The 17,046-nt window shown below is 44.1% G+C and overlaps 1 protein-coding gene across 1 annotated transcript in view; it reads right to left on the reverse strand.

Moving 5' to 3' along the window:
• Positions 1-17,046, reverse strand: part of RP1 (RP1 axonemal microtubule associated) — a 742,035-nt gene that overhangs the window by 138,541 nt on the left and 586,448 nt on the right. The window contains exons 43-44 of the mRNA XM_073583994.1: positions 11,347-11,498; positions 1,983-2,241 (exon numbers count right to left, since the gene is read on the reverse strand). Coding sequence (XP_073440095.1) covers positions 1,983-2,241; positions 11,347-11,498 — 411 coding nt within the window. The remainder of the gene's footprint in view (positions 1-1,982; positions 2,242-11,346; positions 11,499-17,046) is intronic.

Raw genomic sequence — 17,046 nt, forward strand, 5'->3', positions numbered from 1 at the left:
AGAAACTCGTGCGAGTCTCTTGCATCAATACCCGGCACTGTCAACAGGGAGTGTGTGGCTGCATGTATTTCTACGCAGCTGAATGCTCCGGTCCTGAGTGCCGGCGGCAGTGCCGGGTATTGATGCCAGAGACTCGCACGAGTTGCATTACACACGCAAGTGTGACCCCAGCCTTACTCGTGAATTTCCGCAATATCATTTCTGTGTATGAAGAAAATTAAAGAAAATTTTTCTCACTTTCAAATGACTTTTTAAGTGTTTCAATACCAGCAGCAAACATATTTGTAAAAAAAAGTTATTTTATTAACTAGTCATACAAATATTTTAAATTGTAGCCATTCTTAAAAGCAGTTCAAAAAGTTCTTAAAGTTCCCTTTCCAGTATTAGTTTAAAAAATGCTGCTTTTACAAATACTGCATGAAAATGCAAAGTGTGAACACTGCTATAAGTCACTGCAGTTTTTATTTCACTGTATTTTCCTAAAACAAGGAATAGATAAGAAATAATTAACTTTGGCTAAAAAAAAAATCCAAAATGTTATATATTGCTATTCCTTCAACAAACTGTCTGGTAAGCAAAACAAGGTGGATGGCAAATAGATAGCATCCTATCAGACTGTCATAAAAAAATATATCAGATGTCTTGCTTCATTCTTTTTTCTTTCCCTATTTCCGTTTATTCAAAAATGGTTTTCTATTTTCTATTAGATGATTACAGATGACTATAGCGAATCTCCTGATCAGTCTGAGCTTGAGCTTTAAATACCATTTTAATATACAGTAGGTTTGCACAAGATCAGGCAGGAGAAGTGAAGTTTTTTTTTAGAGGCGTTCAAAAACGTCGACTGGAAGCCACTTAAAGAAATTCTCTTCTTTTGGTGAGTTTTGAAGGTGTTCATCATATATTAAAGCATTCCCTAATGTCTTCTGAAGAGTTTTGGAAGAGTTTCTTTTTATCATGCAGCCTTTTGAACAGACAGTGCCCAATTTGGACTGGATTCCATCATAGGCCGCTTCAAAAAGAATGACATGGACATTAGTTTTTTTTATTCCACCAGGCGTTTTTTATAACCTGAGGTGGAAAAAAATGACTTAAGGGGCTGAACATGTGATCAGCAATGTGGTTTTACTATACAAATTACCTGTAATTCAAGAATCCTTCAACGATTCTTTATATGATATTTGAGGTGCTTTTTGGAGTGAACCTTCTCTAAAAACAACTCCTCAAAAAACTCATTAAGTAGAAACTCTAAGACCGTGTTTACTCATTGCAGATTTGGTGTTTTTTATCTTTGCATAATTTCTAGATAAACCTGAAGCAATCTTGATGCGAGCTAAGTGAATGAGAAACCTGAAGTGTCAAGCGCACGTTGAGAATTTTTCACTTGCAGATTTGGTGCAGAAAATAACCTGCTGCATGTCAATTATCTGTGCGTTTTTCACCATTGACTTCAGTCAAAAAAGCAGGAAAAAAAAATCACAGGCAGAAATGTGCATTTTTTTCAGCTCTGAAAAGAGAGATGCAAAAATGGTGCCGTAATTTTACTCAACGTGTGCAAGTACCCTAAAAGTTTGTCGGATCAAAATCAGAAATGCAAATCTATGGGTCAATAAAATAATTGGACCGCACTCAAATGGAAGAACTTTTTTTTACTCCATGTACAAGAAATATGGATGAGACTCGGGCCACACTCTGATCAAAGTAATCGGTCAAAAACGGACGTCTGAGTAAGGCCTTAGGGTTTCATTATGAGGACTGTGACGTTTTTACTAAAGCAGCCCATTGATAGTGACTGTGCACATACATGGACTATTTTGCTACAAGACTTTCTGATATAATTTTTTTTTTACAGGTGACTACCATTTATTTTCTACATTACATAACATGTGGCGCCTATGGATTATATTGTAAAGTGGCCATCGAGAACATTCAGAAGATTGGATTACTGGTCTGATTGTCTTAATTTAAGGGTTAACCTTTACCTTCAGTGGATGTAAGTAGTTTTTCATTATTTCTGTTGAATTTTCCAAGGAGCTTTAACGTACAGTCAGTGTGTTTGTCATTTATTGCGGTGTCTAACCAGCGTTGGCATGGAAACAGGTATTTAATATCCGCCTTATCTGACTCCTGTATGGTGATTTGATCTAGATAGCATCCAGCTCCATAACCAACAGCATTGTGTCCAATGTGTATGCCAGACAGCATGCCCAGGTCCACAGCCTTTATTTTAAAGACGTTTACCTACAAGAAATAAGAGATGCAAACTTGGAATAAGTTTGATATTTAAAAAACAATCAACCAAAAAAATACAATGCAATTGCTAAAGTGGAAAAAGTATCTTAAAACTTAGGAGAAAAAATTGACACAAATGCATGAGCTAATTTCTCAGAGTCCACTTCATGGCCTAATCCTTGAGGTACGGCCCCAGAGTACATCTCTAAAGTAATATTTTTAGCCCCTTAATGTTGCAACTAATTCTTACATTTTTTTTTCACAATCTTTTTTTCCTCCTCTTCTTCCAAGAGCCATATCTTTTTCATTTTATTGTCGACATTCCCCCATGACAGCTTGCTTTTTTGTTGCAGGACGAGATATAGTTTTTAATTCCACTACTCATTTTGCCATATGTGAAATGGTGAAAAAAATGAAATTCTGCCTTTGTTGAGCTTTGATTTCATGGCGTTCTTTGTGAAGCAAAAGATTCTTCACAACACGATTGTTGAGGACCACAGGGTTATATCAATACCCAACTTATACAGTTTCTAGAATATTAGCGGCTAAAAAATATTCTGATTCGTCAATTTTTAAAGCTCATGCCTTAAAAAAAAAATTCCAATAATGGAGCTGTTTGAGAGCTTCCTTTTTGTGTACCACACTTTATCTTTTTTCGCTCCCATGTTTTGATCATTTTGTAAAGCATGTTTCGGGGGTAAGGTGTGGCAGTTGAAAATGGTAGTTTTGATGTTTCAATTTTTTATCACCTTTACATTATGGGTTATTCTTACCTTTTGGTGGATCTACATTTTATGAGCATGGAAATACCAAATATGGTTATTTTTATTTTATTTTGCTTCTTTATTATTGGATATGGAAAAGGGGATGACCCATAGTTTTATACTTTTAACTGCATTTTATTTTTATTTTCACTTAATATCTTAGTCCCCATAGAGGACTTGAAGCTGCAATTGTTTGTTTGCTTGTACTACATACTGCCATACCACAATATTAGAGTATATAGTGAGCACTATGTTCTCCTATGAAAGCCAGTCTATTGTTGGGCTTCAGAGGAGTATAAAGATAGTCCTGGGATCAGGGCTGCCATCAGGGCATTACTGGACCAGGCCCCCCTCTGCTCATCAGGCCCAGGGGCAGGAGGATCCTGCCGGGTCAGTAACTGTACAGATGTCCTTGGACGCACGTTCAGTTAAAAACTATTGCTAAAAGTTAAAAGCCGCCAGCCAATCACCAGCTGGCTGCTGACATCGGCGGCATGTCGCCAGTGTATAACGCAAGTGTCTTGTGCCGGCTAGTTTGTGCTTCATATGTGTAGAGGAGACTACGTCACTGGACCAAAGTCAAGTAAGGAGAAAGTATTTTTGTTTGTTTTTTTGTTTTTTTTACTGAAAGCACTAAGGCAGATTAGGCAAGATCATGGGTCATGAAGGGCAGGATGGAGATAAATGGAGCAGGATGGAGACAGATGGGTCAGCCACAGAATCAGGGGACACATGAGGCAGGATGAAGACACATTGGACAGGATCATGGGACAGATGGGGCAGGATCATGGGATACATGTGGCAGGATATCATTTGCTGATGATGCCATCATTTTATACCCTTTGTTCTGTCCTATTATCTTTGTACACATATGATTTTTTTATGGGTAGCGCTGTTATAGCATTGCAGATACCAAGATATTACATATTATTTAAAATGTGGTTCATTTTAAGCAAGATTTTGGGAAATATGTATTGTGGTGTGTCACTCTGATGACAAATGTGACTGACATTTTGGCATTTGTATAAAGTGAATATTTCTGATAATACAGTTGTTACATTGGTAAGTATCATTTTACAGCCTTGTGCAGGTACTCGTCATCAGAAATAAACATTTATTTGTGATATGAATTGATATGAACAAAAAGCTGGAAACATTCGGCTCCATTTTAACTTGATTTGTGGAAATGTATGTTAAGTTGCTGTTTTGTAGCTGCTCGGCTGCCAGTGCCTAGCTATTGGCTCAGGAGCCACATATGTCTTTCAGCCTTTCTCCTTATTGCAACAGACATAGGATTAAAGGGTCAATCAGCCGAGAGGGAAACACTGATTAGTGTACAGTCTGTGTTATGAGTGAGCCTCTAATTGGGAGCTTGGCCCAAGAGTAACATTCATAGACGCTGATAAAGTAATGTAAATGGAATGTATCCTCTGTATTATTGTCTAATAATTAAAACCAGATTGTGATACATTGTCTTTTTTTGCAATCTGTTTTATTTTACCTATTTTCTACACATGATTATAGGCATCTATCTTGCCTGAGTTGCGGCCAACAACATTTACAGATAAGCTTTACAGCAGCTATATGGATCACTGACCACAATAGTCAGAATATGACTCATTAAGTCTATAGGACAGTTTTGCAGCTTATGAACTGTGCAGAGGTCATTGTGCAGAGAGGGATACGAGATGTGTTGTAACCATCACCTATTATAGGTGGAGTGACGATGGTCTGTTTGGTCCGAAACGCGCATCGGGGTTCCGGTGCCAGACATCATCACCTGCACACCCCCTTGGTATGTATCCTCCTGCTATGGATATTATTGCCTTATAACTTCATGTTATCTTATATGATGTAGATTGAGTTTATACTGGCTAGGTAATATAACATTGCTCTATTGAGCTATCTACCTATCACTACCTAGCCACTATTAATTTAAGCGGGGGGATATACATAGAGATATATACATTTTTCTTATACTGAATATATATCCTGTTTTGGACCTATTTACCCCCCTTTACATTTCTATGTATACATGCCCTGCTCATTAAACCTATATCAATACCAAGCACTTTATACATTAATTTAATCTATACCCTATATATACTATGAATAGCAAGGGTAGTGAAATCTGGTATATATAACATTTGGGGCAAATAATTAATATATATGTATAAATACCAGAAAATATGCCACCAACATGTATTACCTACGGACTATAACAGACCAGATGTACTATACAACATGACAAAGGGGGGGAAGGAAGGACGAATCCAAGGTACAACCAATGGTCATAATAAAATTGCTTTATTAGTGGGGTCATGTCGTTTTGTACCTTGCCTGACCCCACTAATAAAGCAATTTTATTATGACCATTGGTTGTACCTTGGATTCGTCCTCCCTCCCCCTCCTATATATACTATATAGCGCACAGAAGTCTAGTTGAACAGATGGATCCCCGGCGGTTTCTCCACGCCCTCTCTCCTTAAGTGACTGGTCTCTTTCTGTGTGTGTATATAGCCACAAACCTGTCAGTCATTGGCAGCAGTCGGGGAGCAGCCGCTGAGGACCCACCTGTCCGACTAGTCTCCTGTGCAGCTCGGTCCCCAGTGTCTTTTAAAGTATTGTCATGATCCCAGTGCAGGATTTTGAGCTGCACACTGGGGGTTAATGTCTGGAGCTCTGTGCAGGTTTTGACCTGCACACTTGGGGTTAATGATTGTGGCCTCTTTCTGGTTCTGGGAGCGCTTCATAAACCCCTGGATAGCTTCAATCCCTGCCAGTTATACTTTTGCCTTTGGCCGAGTGTACTGAACCCCGTGTGACTGTTTGTTGCTATAGCTTGTTTATATGGTTCTGACCCGATTCTGTTTCCCGTTGTGAGTTTGCCTGTTGATTTTGTACTGCGTTATTATCTGTGTATGACTCATTGCCTGTGACTTGACTACTCTCTGCCCGCCCCTCTTGTACCTTGCAACTATCTGTGTATGACTCATTGCCTGTGACCTGACAACTCTCTGCTCGCCCCTCTGGTACCTTGCAGCTATCTCTGTGTGTGACTCATTGGCTACGTCCTGACTATTCTCACTGTCTATGCCCCTTGGTAACTTTGTCTCGCAGTTACTCTGCTAGGAATTGTCTTGCAGCTCCTAGCTCTGTGGAGTTTAGGCCACGCCTCTAGCAGTCACGTGCTTCAGGTCCTGCGGGTGTGAAGTACACATCTACTTGGTTGCTGCCCGCTCCACAGGTAGCTTTGAGCACTGTTCGCTTTACTCAGGACACGCGCACTGGCTCAGTGAGCAAGTTCAGTGCGGTGTCTCTGACATTATAACTGGCCTACAATTTTTTTTTTTTTCTCTCCTCACTTCTGCAGCATGGACCCAATGTGTGCTTTATCTGAGCAGGTGAAATGCTTGACTCAGGCACTGCAGAAGCTTAGTTTGGAACACCAAGCTCTGGCCCAGTCCCAACGGCGGGTTGAGGACTCAGTTCAGGGGTTACTTTCCGCAGGCTTCCAGCAGGTGGGGAATAGAGATGTCATTTTAGTCCCACCTGAATCCCCGGTTAAATTGCCAGATATATTTTCTGGTAACAAGGATGATTTCAGGGCATTTAAGGAGGGCTGTAAGCTTTTTTTTTCTTTGAGACCCCGCTCCTCTGGGGATGAGAAACAGAGGGTGGGGGTGGTGATGTCCCTGCTTAGGGGGTCCCCACAAGCCTGGGAATTCTCACTTTCCTCTTCTGCCCCTGAGAGAACGTCTGAAGGATGCTTTGGCACTCCATCCTCCGCCTCACTCCCTGGAGGATGCCATGGTCCAAGCGGTTCGCATGGATCGCAGGCTGCGGGCTAGAGGCATTATGCAACGGGAATCGCCCTTATTCTTCAGTGGAGATGAGACCCAGACTCTTCCTATGGCTATGGAGGTGAGCGCTGTCACCTGTGAGGGAAAGGAAAGAAGACGCCGCCGGGAAAAGCAGTTGTGCTTCTATTGTGGGAAATCTGATCGTTGGAAGAAGGACTGCCCCTCCTGTCCGTCATCCTCCAAGATGGCGGGAAACTACTAGGTCTGTGTAGTAATCGAGGAGGCTACCCAGACCTTCAGGTACAATTTTCCTCATGTGCAAAGATGGTGCTGCAGGTGGAACTGGAACTTGGTTATGGTCCTGTTCAGACTACTGCTTTTATTGACTGCGGTTCGGCTGTGAACCTGATTGATACCAAGGTTATGACTCTTAATAAGATAGGGACAGTCAGGCTTCATGATCCTGTTAAACTTGTGGCAATTGACTCATCTCCTCTTACCCAAGATGGTATCTGTTGCAGGTCTGAACTTTTTTCTCTAAAAGTGGGTTCCACTCATGTGGAGAAACTAAGTAGTCTGGTGCTAGATAACTTGCCTGCAGGACTGGTACTGGGGATGCCTTGGCTTCAACGCCATAATCCTACCATTGATTGGGTTACAGGGGAAATCACTCAATGGGGATGCAATAATAAATGTGGTAACCGGGGACATCTTGTTAACTCTGTTAAATCCGTGTCTGTGTCGTCTGTCGATCTGGAAGGTATTCCGGAGTACCTGAAAGATTTCGAAGACGTTTTTTCCAAAAGTGAGGCTGAGGCACTGCCACCACATAGACCCTATGATTGTGCCATTGATTTAGTACCCGGAGCCAAGTTACCTAAGGCTCGATTGTTCAATTTGTCTGGGCCTGAGCGCCAAGCCATGAAGGAGTACATAGCTGAGAGTCTCCGCAAAGGGCATATCAGGCCTTCTGTGTCACCTGTGGCAGCAGGGTTCTTCTTTGTGAAGAAAAAAGATGGTGGTTTGCGGCCGTGCCTCGACTTTCGGGAACTGAACAAGATAACGGTTAGGAACTCTTACCTGCTTCCCCTCATCCCAGACTTATGTAATCAGTTAGCTGGGGCCCAATGGTTCTCCAAGTTAGATCTGCGGGGGGCCTACAATCTGATAAGGGTTCGGGAAGGGGACGAGTGGAAAACGGCATTCCTCACATCAGAAGGACTCTTTGAGAACCTGGTAATGCCATTTGGGTTAACTAATGCACCCGCTATTTTCCAAAATTTCATCAATGTTGTGTTTTCTGATCTGATAGGCCGTTTTGTTATTATTTATTTGGATGATATTTTGGTGTATTCCCCGGACAGTCAATCTCACTTGCAACATCTAAAGACAGTTCTCCAGAGACTCAGGGAGAACCAATTGTTCGCCAAATTGGAAAAATGTTCGTTTTTTGTACAGGAGCTGTCTTTTTTGGGGTTGATTGTGTCCTGTGAGGGGTTTCGTATGGATCCTAAGAAGGTGCTGGCGATCTCTGACTGGGTTCAGCCTCGAGATCTCAAGGGGCTCCAGCGCTTCTTAGGATTTGCGAACTATTACCGGAGATTCATTAAAGGTTTCTCACAAGTGGTGAAACCACTCACGGATCTTACCCAGAAGGGAGCTGATGTAAAAAATTGGTCTGTACTCACTAAGGAATCCTTCTCAGCGATTAAGAAATGTTTTATGTCTGCCCCGATGTTGGTGCAACCTGACCCGTCCAAACCATTCATTGTGGAGGTGGATGCTTCTGAAGTGGGGGTGGGGGCTGTGCTGTCCCAGGGTCCGGCCACCCTTACCAATCTCAAGCCCTGTGCCTTCTCCAAGAAGTTCTCTTCAGCTGAGAAAAACTATGATGTAGGCAATAGAGAACTTCTTGCAGTCAAGCTGGCGTTTGAGGAATGGAGGCACTTTTTGGAAGGGGCGGCTCACCCTATCACGGTTGTCACGGATCACAAAAATTTGGCATACCTTGAATCTGCTAAGAGGCTTATTCCTAGACAGGCCCGTTGGTCACTTTTTTTTTCACGATTTCAGTTCTCAATTACTTTTCGACCGGGGTCCAAAAATGTTAAAGCGGATGCCCTGTCCAGAAGTTTTGATCCAGTGTCTCCCCCTGAGCCGCCGTCCTCCATTCTTCCCCCAGGGGTGGTAGTGGCGGGGGTCTCAACTGAGTTGGAACAAGAAATTCTAACGGCTCAGGCCCTAGCTCCGGCAACCAGGCCAAGCGATAAACTGTTTGTTCCAGGTTCATTGCGGCCTAGACTTCTGCAGGAGTTTCATGATTCTAGGCTGAGTGCTCATCCAGGTATCACGGCCACTAGAGAGGCAGTAGCCAGGGGTTTTTGGTGGCCTTCATTAAGGTCCGATGTCAAGGAATTTGTTTCTGCTTGTGACATATGTGCCCGTTCCAAAAGCTCGCATAACCGACCGGCTGGGGAACTCATACCTTTACCGGTTCCTGATAGGCCATGGACTCATCTTTCCATGGATTTTATTACCGGCCTTCCACCTTCCAGGGGCAATACCGTGATCTGGGTGGTGGTGGATAGGTTTTCTAAACAGGCCCATTTCATTCCCTTGGCAGCATTACCTTCAGCAGAAACGTTGTCAAGATTGTTTGTGCAGCATGTGGTCCGATTGCATGGGGTACCCCTGAATGTTGTGTCTGACAGAGGTGTGCAGTTTGTGGCCAAATTTTGGAGGGCGTTCTGTATGAAATTGGGCATCTCACTCTCCTTCTCGTCGGCATATCACCCGGAGAGTAATGGTCAGACAGAACGCACCAATCAATCCCTGGAACAAATTCTCAGGTGTCTGACCTCCGCCAGACAGGAGGTTTGGTGTGATGCGTTACCGTTGGCTGAATTCGCTTTTAACAACCGGGTGAGTCAGTCCTCCAACATGTCCCCATTCCTGATTAACTATGGCTTTAATCCGCATTTTGGGGAGTTTTCTCGGGTGGATTCCGGTTGTCCAGGAGCAGAGGGGTCCATTCAACGGTTAAAAAACCTCTGGGCTGAAGTCCGGCGTAATATCTCTCGAGCCCAGGGGAGATACAAATATTTTGCGGACAAAAAGAGAGCCTCGGGAGACATGTTTCAGGTGGGAGAGAAGGTTTGGCTCTCCACGCGTAACATCAACTTAAAGGTACCATCAGTTAAGTTGGGACCAAAGTTCATTGGTCCGTACGAGATTATGGAGATAGTCAACCCTGTGGCATATAGGTTGCGTCTCCCCGCCTCCTTAAAAATATCTAATGTGTTCCATAAGTCTCTGTTGAAACCAGCAGGATCTGTCAAAGAGAACTCTGAGACTGTTGTTCCTCCAGTGCTGGTGGAGGGTCAATTGGAGTATGAGGTCGGACATATTGTGGACTCTCGGCGGGTGCGCCGCTCTTTGCAGTACCTGGTCCACTGGAAGGGATATGGACCAGAAGAGCGCTCATGGGTCCCTGCTCGCTCGGTACATGCAGATCGCCTGGTTCAGGTGTTCCATGCCAAGTACCCGGGGAAGCCTGGGGGTCCAGAGGCCCCCCGTTGAGAGGGGGGTACTGTCATGATCCCGGTGCAGGTTTTTGAGCTGCACACTGGGGGTTAATGTCTGGAGCTCTGTGCAGGTTTTGACCTGCACACTTGGGGTTAATGATTGTGGCCTCTTTCTGGTTCTGGGAGAGCTTCATAAACCCCTGGATAGCTTCAATCCCTGCCAGTTATACTTTTGCCTTTGGCCGAGTGTACTGACCCCCGTGTGCCTGTTTGTTGCTATAGCTTGTTTATATGGTTCTGACCCGATTCTGTTTCCCATTGTGAGTTTGCCTGTTGATTTTGTACTGCGTTATTATCTGTGTATGACTCATTGCCTGTGACTTGACTACTCTCTGCCTGCCCCTCTTGTACCTTGCAACTATCTGTGTATGACTCATTGCCTGTGACCTGACTACTCTCTGCTCGCCCCTCTGGTACCTTGCAGCTATCTCTGTGTGTGACTCATTGGCTACGTCCTGACTATTCTCACTGTCTATGCCCCTTGGTAACTTTGTCTCGCAGTTACTCTGCTAGGAATTGTCTTGCAGCTCCTAGCTCTGTGGAGTTTAGGCCACGCCTCTAGCAGTCACGTGCTTCAGGTCCTGCGGGTGTGAAGTACACATCTACTTGGTTGCTGCCCACTCCACAGGTAGCTTTGAGCACTGTTCGCTTTACTCAGGACACGTGCACTGGCTCAGTGAGCAAGTTCAGTACGGTGTCTCTGACAAGTATGTTTTTCTATAATTCAAATATACATGGCTGCAATCATACAGCCAGTGTCTGATACATGCTGCCCAAATGTCAGGATCCTTGTACTACAAAATATGGCTGTATATCATTCGTAAATGTGGGTTTTTATCTAAAATGAGTTTGGAGTGCTCTGATCTACTGTCATCTCACTGATACCGCACACAACATGGCGATGCTTGACATTAGCTTTTATCCATGGACCATGATGCTAAAATCGACATCAAGCATACATACCTTTCCCTTGTCAAATATTGTAGGTAATGCTTTTGTTATCAAGTGTCTTTTGCTTGAATCTCCATTTTCTCCAAATATTGTGATAAAAACATCTGCATCTGTGCTAGATGCAGGGAAATTTCCCGTCCTGATGTAAACTGAATAAGTCACTTCTACAAATAGACAAAGACGGAATATGATCTTAGTGATAGAAATATCACTTACATTCCAAACATTACATGTTACATTCCAAAATTAGCACCTCAGATTATGAAATACATATTTTTAGTTTTCAACATGACTCTAGTGAAACAAGCGATCTATCAGATGAAAGACTATGGAGTGTGTAAGCCGTCCTGGTCAGTCTTGATCAAATGCCGACCGTTGATGGGGTCGATCACGAATTTTTGGCAAGATACCGCATGTACTTTTTTGTATGGTAACCTGGTGTACTCTGTTTTTTCCCTGTAGCTTGTGATAAATACTTAACCTCTTCAAGACCGTGCGATTTTCCATTTTTACCATTTCTTTTTTTCTCCTGTTCTTCTAAGAGCCATAACTTTTTTATTTTTCTTAAACATAGCCATATGAGGGCTTGCTTTTTGTGGAACAAGTTTTACTTTTGAATGACACCATTCATTCTACCACAAAGTGCACTGGAAAACAGGAAAGAAATTCTAAGTGAGTTGAAATTGCAAAAAAAAGTGCAATTTCACAATTTTTTTTAACGAGAGGGTTTATTTACCATGTTCACTATATAGTAAAACTGACCTGACAATATGATTCTCCAGGTCAGTACAAGTATGCAATGTAAGGTGGCAGCAAAGGTGGCAGCTGGACAGGCCATGGACATGTGGTCTGTGTCCCCGAGTTGCCAAGCCTCGGTGATGTAGGACCCAGAGAACCAGGTTATTTTCTATTTTTGTTCTGTTATAACTCTAAGTACCCAGAAGAGGCTGTTTAATTTTGTTAAACCAGATGGTATACGAACATTTAATAAACCGCCTGTTTGTTTTGAATCGACAAACTGAATCCTGTGTGTGAACCAGCGTCTACCATAGAGCTGATCCTCAGTCCCAGAGGACAGGTGATTACTTTCTGGAAACTGGACATCCTGGGTCAAGGTAGCCGAAGCAGTGCAAGTGCAGCCTGCAACCATGGAGGAGCTGATTAAACAGCTGGGACAGGTAAATCTGCAGAAGCAGCAAGCTCAGCAGGAAACCAACTAGCTGTTGATACAACAATTCCAGCTACAGAAGCCAATAATACAGCAGCAGCAATGACAGTATCAGGAACAGATGACACTCCTGGCAGAGGCTGTCTGTGTCAGAGACGCTGCATCACCTCTAGGCCAAAGCGACGAGACCCAGTTGCAGGAAACCGTGAGAGGGGTGTAAAGAGAGTGGCAGAACCACTGTGCCATGGCCTGCAGACAGCCTGGAGGGGTTTGAATAGGTGAGCACCTGACTCTTCACCAGAGCCCTTGATGGTGGAGTTAGGGTGCTCCTCCAGGACAGACCACGGACGCATAGCAGTTAACCCCCAAGGGACAGGTATCTGGAATAGCCCAGTAAGAGAAAACTGCTGATACAGGCAGGCATGGCAGGAACACAGGAACCACAAATGCAGAAGGGTCAAGCTAATATACAGATTGGCACGGCAGGTGGGGCAGGTTTGGCTGATATACAGACAGACATAGCAGGTGTAGTCGGGTCCAGCTGATATACAGGCTGGCACGGCAGGTGCAGGTTTTTCCGACTGTAATAGAAACTGACAAGTCAGGTACTAACAAGGACAGACTGGAACAAGGCAAGAACCAGTGAAAACAAAAAGCAAAAAACACAAATAAAAAGTAAAAAATAAGCTGCAAATAATGCATAAAGGTAATAATAATAATAAGAGTTTTTAGTAAACATAATTTTGATCAAAATGATGTACAAGCCATCCCGCCACGTCACGGCAACCCTTGTGGGACAGTCCTACTCTAGTATTTAAAACCTTTTCACTTGCCAAGTGACGTGAATCTGAACAAGGATCGAGGGACTGACCCACTAGTAAAAGCATAGGCCAGACTGGATGGTTTTCCCAGCTCAGAAAGAGGGCGGTGACACCCTTATATGCACTGAATGCACAATGAAATGGATGAAAAAACTGAAGTCTGAACTGAGAAAATATGTGTTAATATGCACTTACATTGTGCATACACATTAATTTATTTTCTCAGTTCAGACTTCAGTTTTTTTATCCATTTCATTGTGCATTCAGTGCATGTAAGGGTGTGACCGCCCTCTTTCTGAGCTGGGAAAACCATCCTGTATGGCCTAAGCTTTTACTAGTGGGTCAGTCCCTCGATCCTTGTTCACATTCACGTCACTTGGCATGTGAAAAGGTTTTAAATACTAGAGTAGGACTGTCCCACAAGGGTTGCCGTGATGTGGCGGGATGGCTTGTACATCATTTTGATCAAAATTATGTTTACTAAATACCCTTATTGTTATTATCTTTATGCATTATTTGCAGTTTATTTTTTACATTTTATTTGTGTTTTTTTGCTTTTTGTTTACTCTGGTTAATGGTCATGTGTTAATATGCACTTACATTGTGCATACACATTAATTTATTTTCTCAGTTCAGACTTCAGTTTTTTTAAGGCAAGAACCAGCAGGTTGGGCTAGGTACATGCAGACTCTAGCGTAACTAGCAGGTAATAATGGACAGGGACCTGAGAACTAGCAAGCGTGTCAGGGAAACAGAATACCAACGTTGCACAGTCACCTCCATGCAGGTGGAGATGCTTTAAATAATAATTGTCTCCCAGCCATTGCCTGGGGACACTGTAGGACAGAACGTGCATGTGACCTAAACACAGTACCCAGGGATCTACACATCATACGCAGACCTCAGGCAGCAGAGAGGAAGAAGGAGGAAGTGCAGAACGAGGGCCACTGTGGTGAGTGAGTTGGCATTCCTGCTGGAGAGTAGCAGCATGCAGGAATTCCGATACTACAAGGGGCATTGCAAAAGATTACTCCAGGGAATGACATCGAGGCATTCCTGGCTGTGCTTGAGAGGGTGGCGGCCCGAAAGAGTCTTGGAAAACAGACACCACACCCTATATAAGCGTGGTTGAGCATATTGCCTAAATACAAGAGAGGATTGCCAACATGATGCCCATTGTGAAGGAGCACCTCCTCCAGGCACAGGAAGCACAGTCCAGGGTGTAATATAAGTCAGCCACTGTGAGACAGTTTAACCCACGGGTTTGAGTACTTGTGCTGGTGCCCACAGTGGAGAGCAAGCTCCTGGCCAAGTGGCAGAGCTCCTATGAGGTGGTAGAGAAAATTGGTGAAGTCAACTATAAGGTTCACCAACCAGAGAAAAGGAAGCCCTACCAGGTTTTCCATGTCAACCTGATTAAGATGTAGCAAGACACAGAACCCGTGGAAGCTACTTGTCTGGTGGCCAAGTCTGTAATCAGCGTGGAAGATGTTAAGGTGGCAGACACCTGGCCCTGCTCACTGAAATAGCAATGTCGGGATCTGTTGCAGCAGAATAAACAACTTTTTTTCTGAGTTGCGAGGTCTCATTCAGGTCACAGGTTGGGTTGCATGGAGCTCTGGCTACCTTCCAGAGAGTCATGGACCGAACCCTAGCTCCCCACAAGAACCATGCAGCGGTCTACCTTGATGACATCATGATCTTCAGCCAAGATTGAGGAAGCCATCTGAGCAAAGTCCAGGTGATACTTGATTGCTCTACAGAAGGTGGGATTTTCCATTAACCCAAAGAAATGTGCCATGGGCATGAAGGAAGTTAAATACTTGGGCTATGTCATAGGCAGGGGCGAAATAAAGCCCCAAATAAAGTTGACGCGATCCAGAGTTGGTCACAATCTCTCTCAAAGAAGCAAATGAGGTCATTTCTGGGCATTGTGGGCTACCACCGATGTTTCATTCCTAACTTCGCCTAACTTCTTGATGGGACAAAGTTGATTATGGCTAAGTGGTCTCCAGCCTTCCAGTAACTGTGGTCCAGATGGATGCGTCAGATGTCAGGCTGTCTTATCACAAGAGATGATAGGGGCAACACCTCATTATTTATTCAAGTTACAAACTGTCATCCTGCGAGAAGAATTACTCCACAGTGGAGAAGGAATGTTTAGCCATCAAGTTGGCTTTGGACACTCTAAGGTACTACTTCTTAGGCATGAAATTCAGGCTAGTGTCAGACTGTGCCCTGGTGATATGGATAAGGGAGAAGAAGGGAAACAATGCTTGAGTTACCAAGTGGTTCTTAGCACTTCAGGATTTTAGCTTCCATTTAGAACATAGATTCAGGAAACTGCTTGGCAATGCTGATGATCTGTCAAGGGTCCACTCTTTCATGGCGGAAGGTGCCAAGCCCCCCACTTTGGGCAGAAGGGGGGTATGTAAGGTGGCAGCTGGACAAGTCATAGCCGGGAGGTATGTGTTTCCCTGGGTGCCAAGCCTCGGTGCTGTAGTGTAGTAGGGGGGGCCCAGATTAGGGGGTGGTCCACTGCTTACCGCGACCAGATGCCACAGAGACGGGACGGAGGCAGATTTCAGTTGCAACAGGTCCGAGTTTATTGGCCGTCCTCCTGACGACCGTAGCCATACACCGAAGTTCCTTTACAGCTCTCCGTATTCAGGCCCGGGTACCTTCACCTTTCCTTCAGTCGCAGTGACGTTCCTCGCGGATCTTTCGCTGGGCAGCCCTAGGCCTATCTACCGCCAGCACTTCACCAGTCCGAGGTAGTCATCCAATTGGTACCCCCGGGGCCTCGTCTGTCCTGCGGTTCTTTGTGTCAGGGCCACCCCCTGACTGTCTCTTCCTGTCAGTCCCCTGGTCGAGCTCTCCACCGTTGTCAGTCTTCTGTACTGAGTCTTCTCCTCCTGAGCTCCTCCCAGGACTAGCCTAGCCTGGAACCCTGTCCTGTCCTATTTATCCCCTTCCTCATGAATTTCCCTCCTGGGTTCCTATCTCCCCGCCCCCCATGACTAAGCGGTTTCGTAGCCCTAAGCTGCTGTCAAGTCCTGTTCTACGCTCCCCCCTGCCATCTTTTGGTCAAATCTAGGTACTGCACTCCTTTTCCACCTTCCCCAGCTGTTTCCCTTCTGTCATTGCCAATATCCATCTATAGTGCACAAACCGTCCCTTCTTCCTTCAGTCAAGTCTGTCCGTCAAGTCACCTTCCCCACACTAGAACCAGGAGAAGCATACTCCAGCACACATAGTGCTGAAAGGTGTTTTAGTGGGCCCAGATTATGGGTCCGGGATTTTCGAGCAGCTGAAAGACCTGGATGGGATCAGCTGCTCACTAACCTCCAGTTCACAACTTGGAATGTCTCATTTAAGGCAGCTGGTGCTGTCTCACTTGTTCTGCGTGTGTGCGAGGTGAGGAGGCCTTGCATGTGCTGCTCAGACTCTGCTGGAGTCTGAGAGTAAAATACAGAAATTTAAATGGCTGAGCCCGAGCTTTATATGGACTGATTATTTTCCATTTTTGTTCTGTTATACCTTTTTGTACCTGGAAGGGGTTGTTCTATATTGTTAAACCAGATGGTTTATGAACATTTAATGAACCGTCTTTTTGTTTTGAATCATCAAACTGAATCCTGTGTGTGAACCCACATCTACCATAGAGCTGATCCTTCACAGCCGATACCAAACATGTACAGTTTTTTTTATTTAAGTGGTGAA

Source organism: Dendrobates tinctorius, unplaced genomic scaffold (assembly GCF_039654945.1).
Source record: "Dendrobates tinctorius isolate UK_male_01 unplaced genomic scaffold, ASM3965494v1 ptg000082l, whole genome shotgun sequence".
NCBI lineage: Eukaryota > Metazoa > Chordata > Amphibia > Anura > Dendrobatidae > Dendrobates > Dendrobates tinctorius.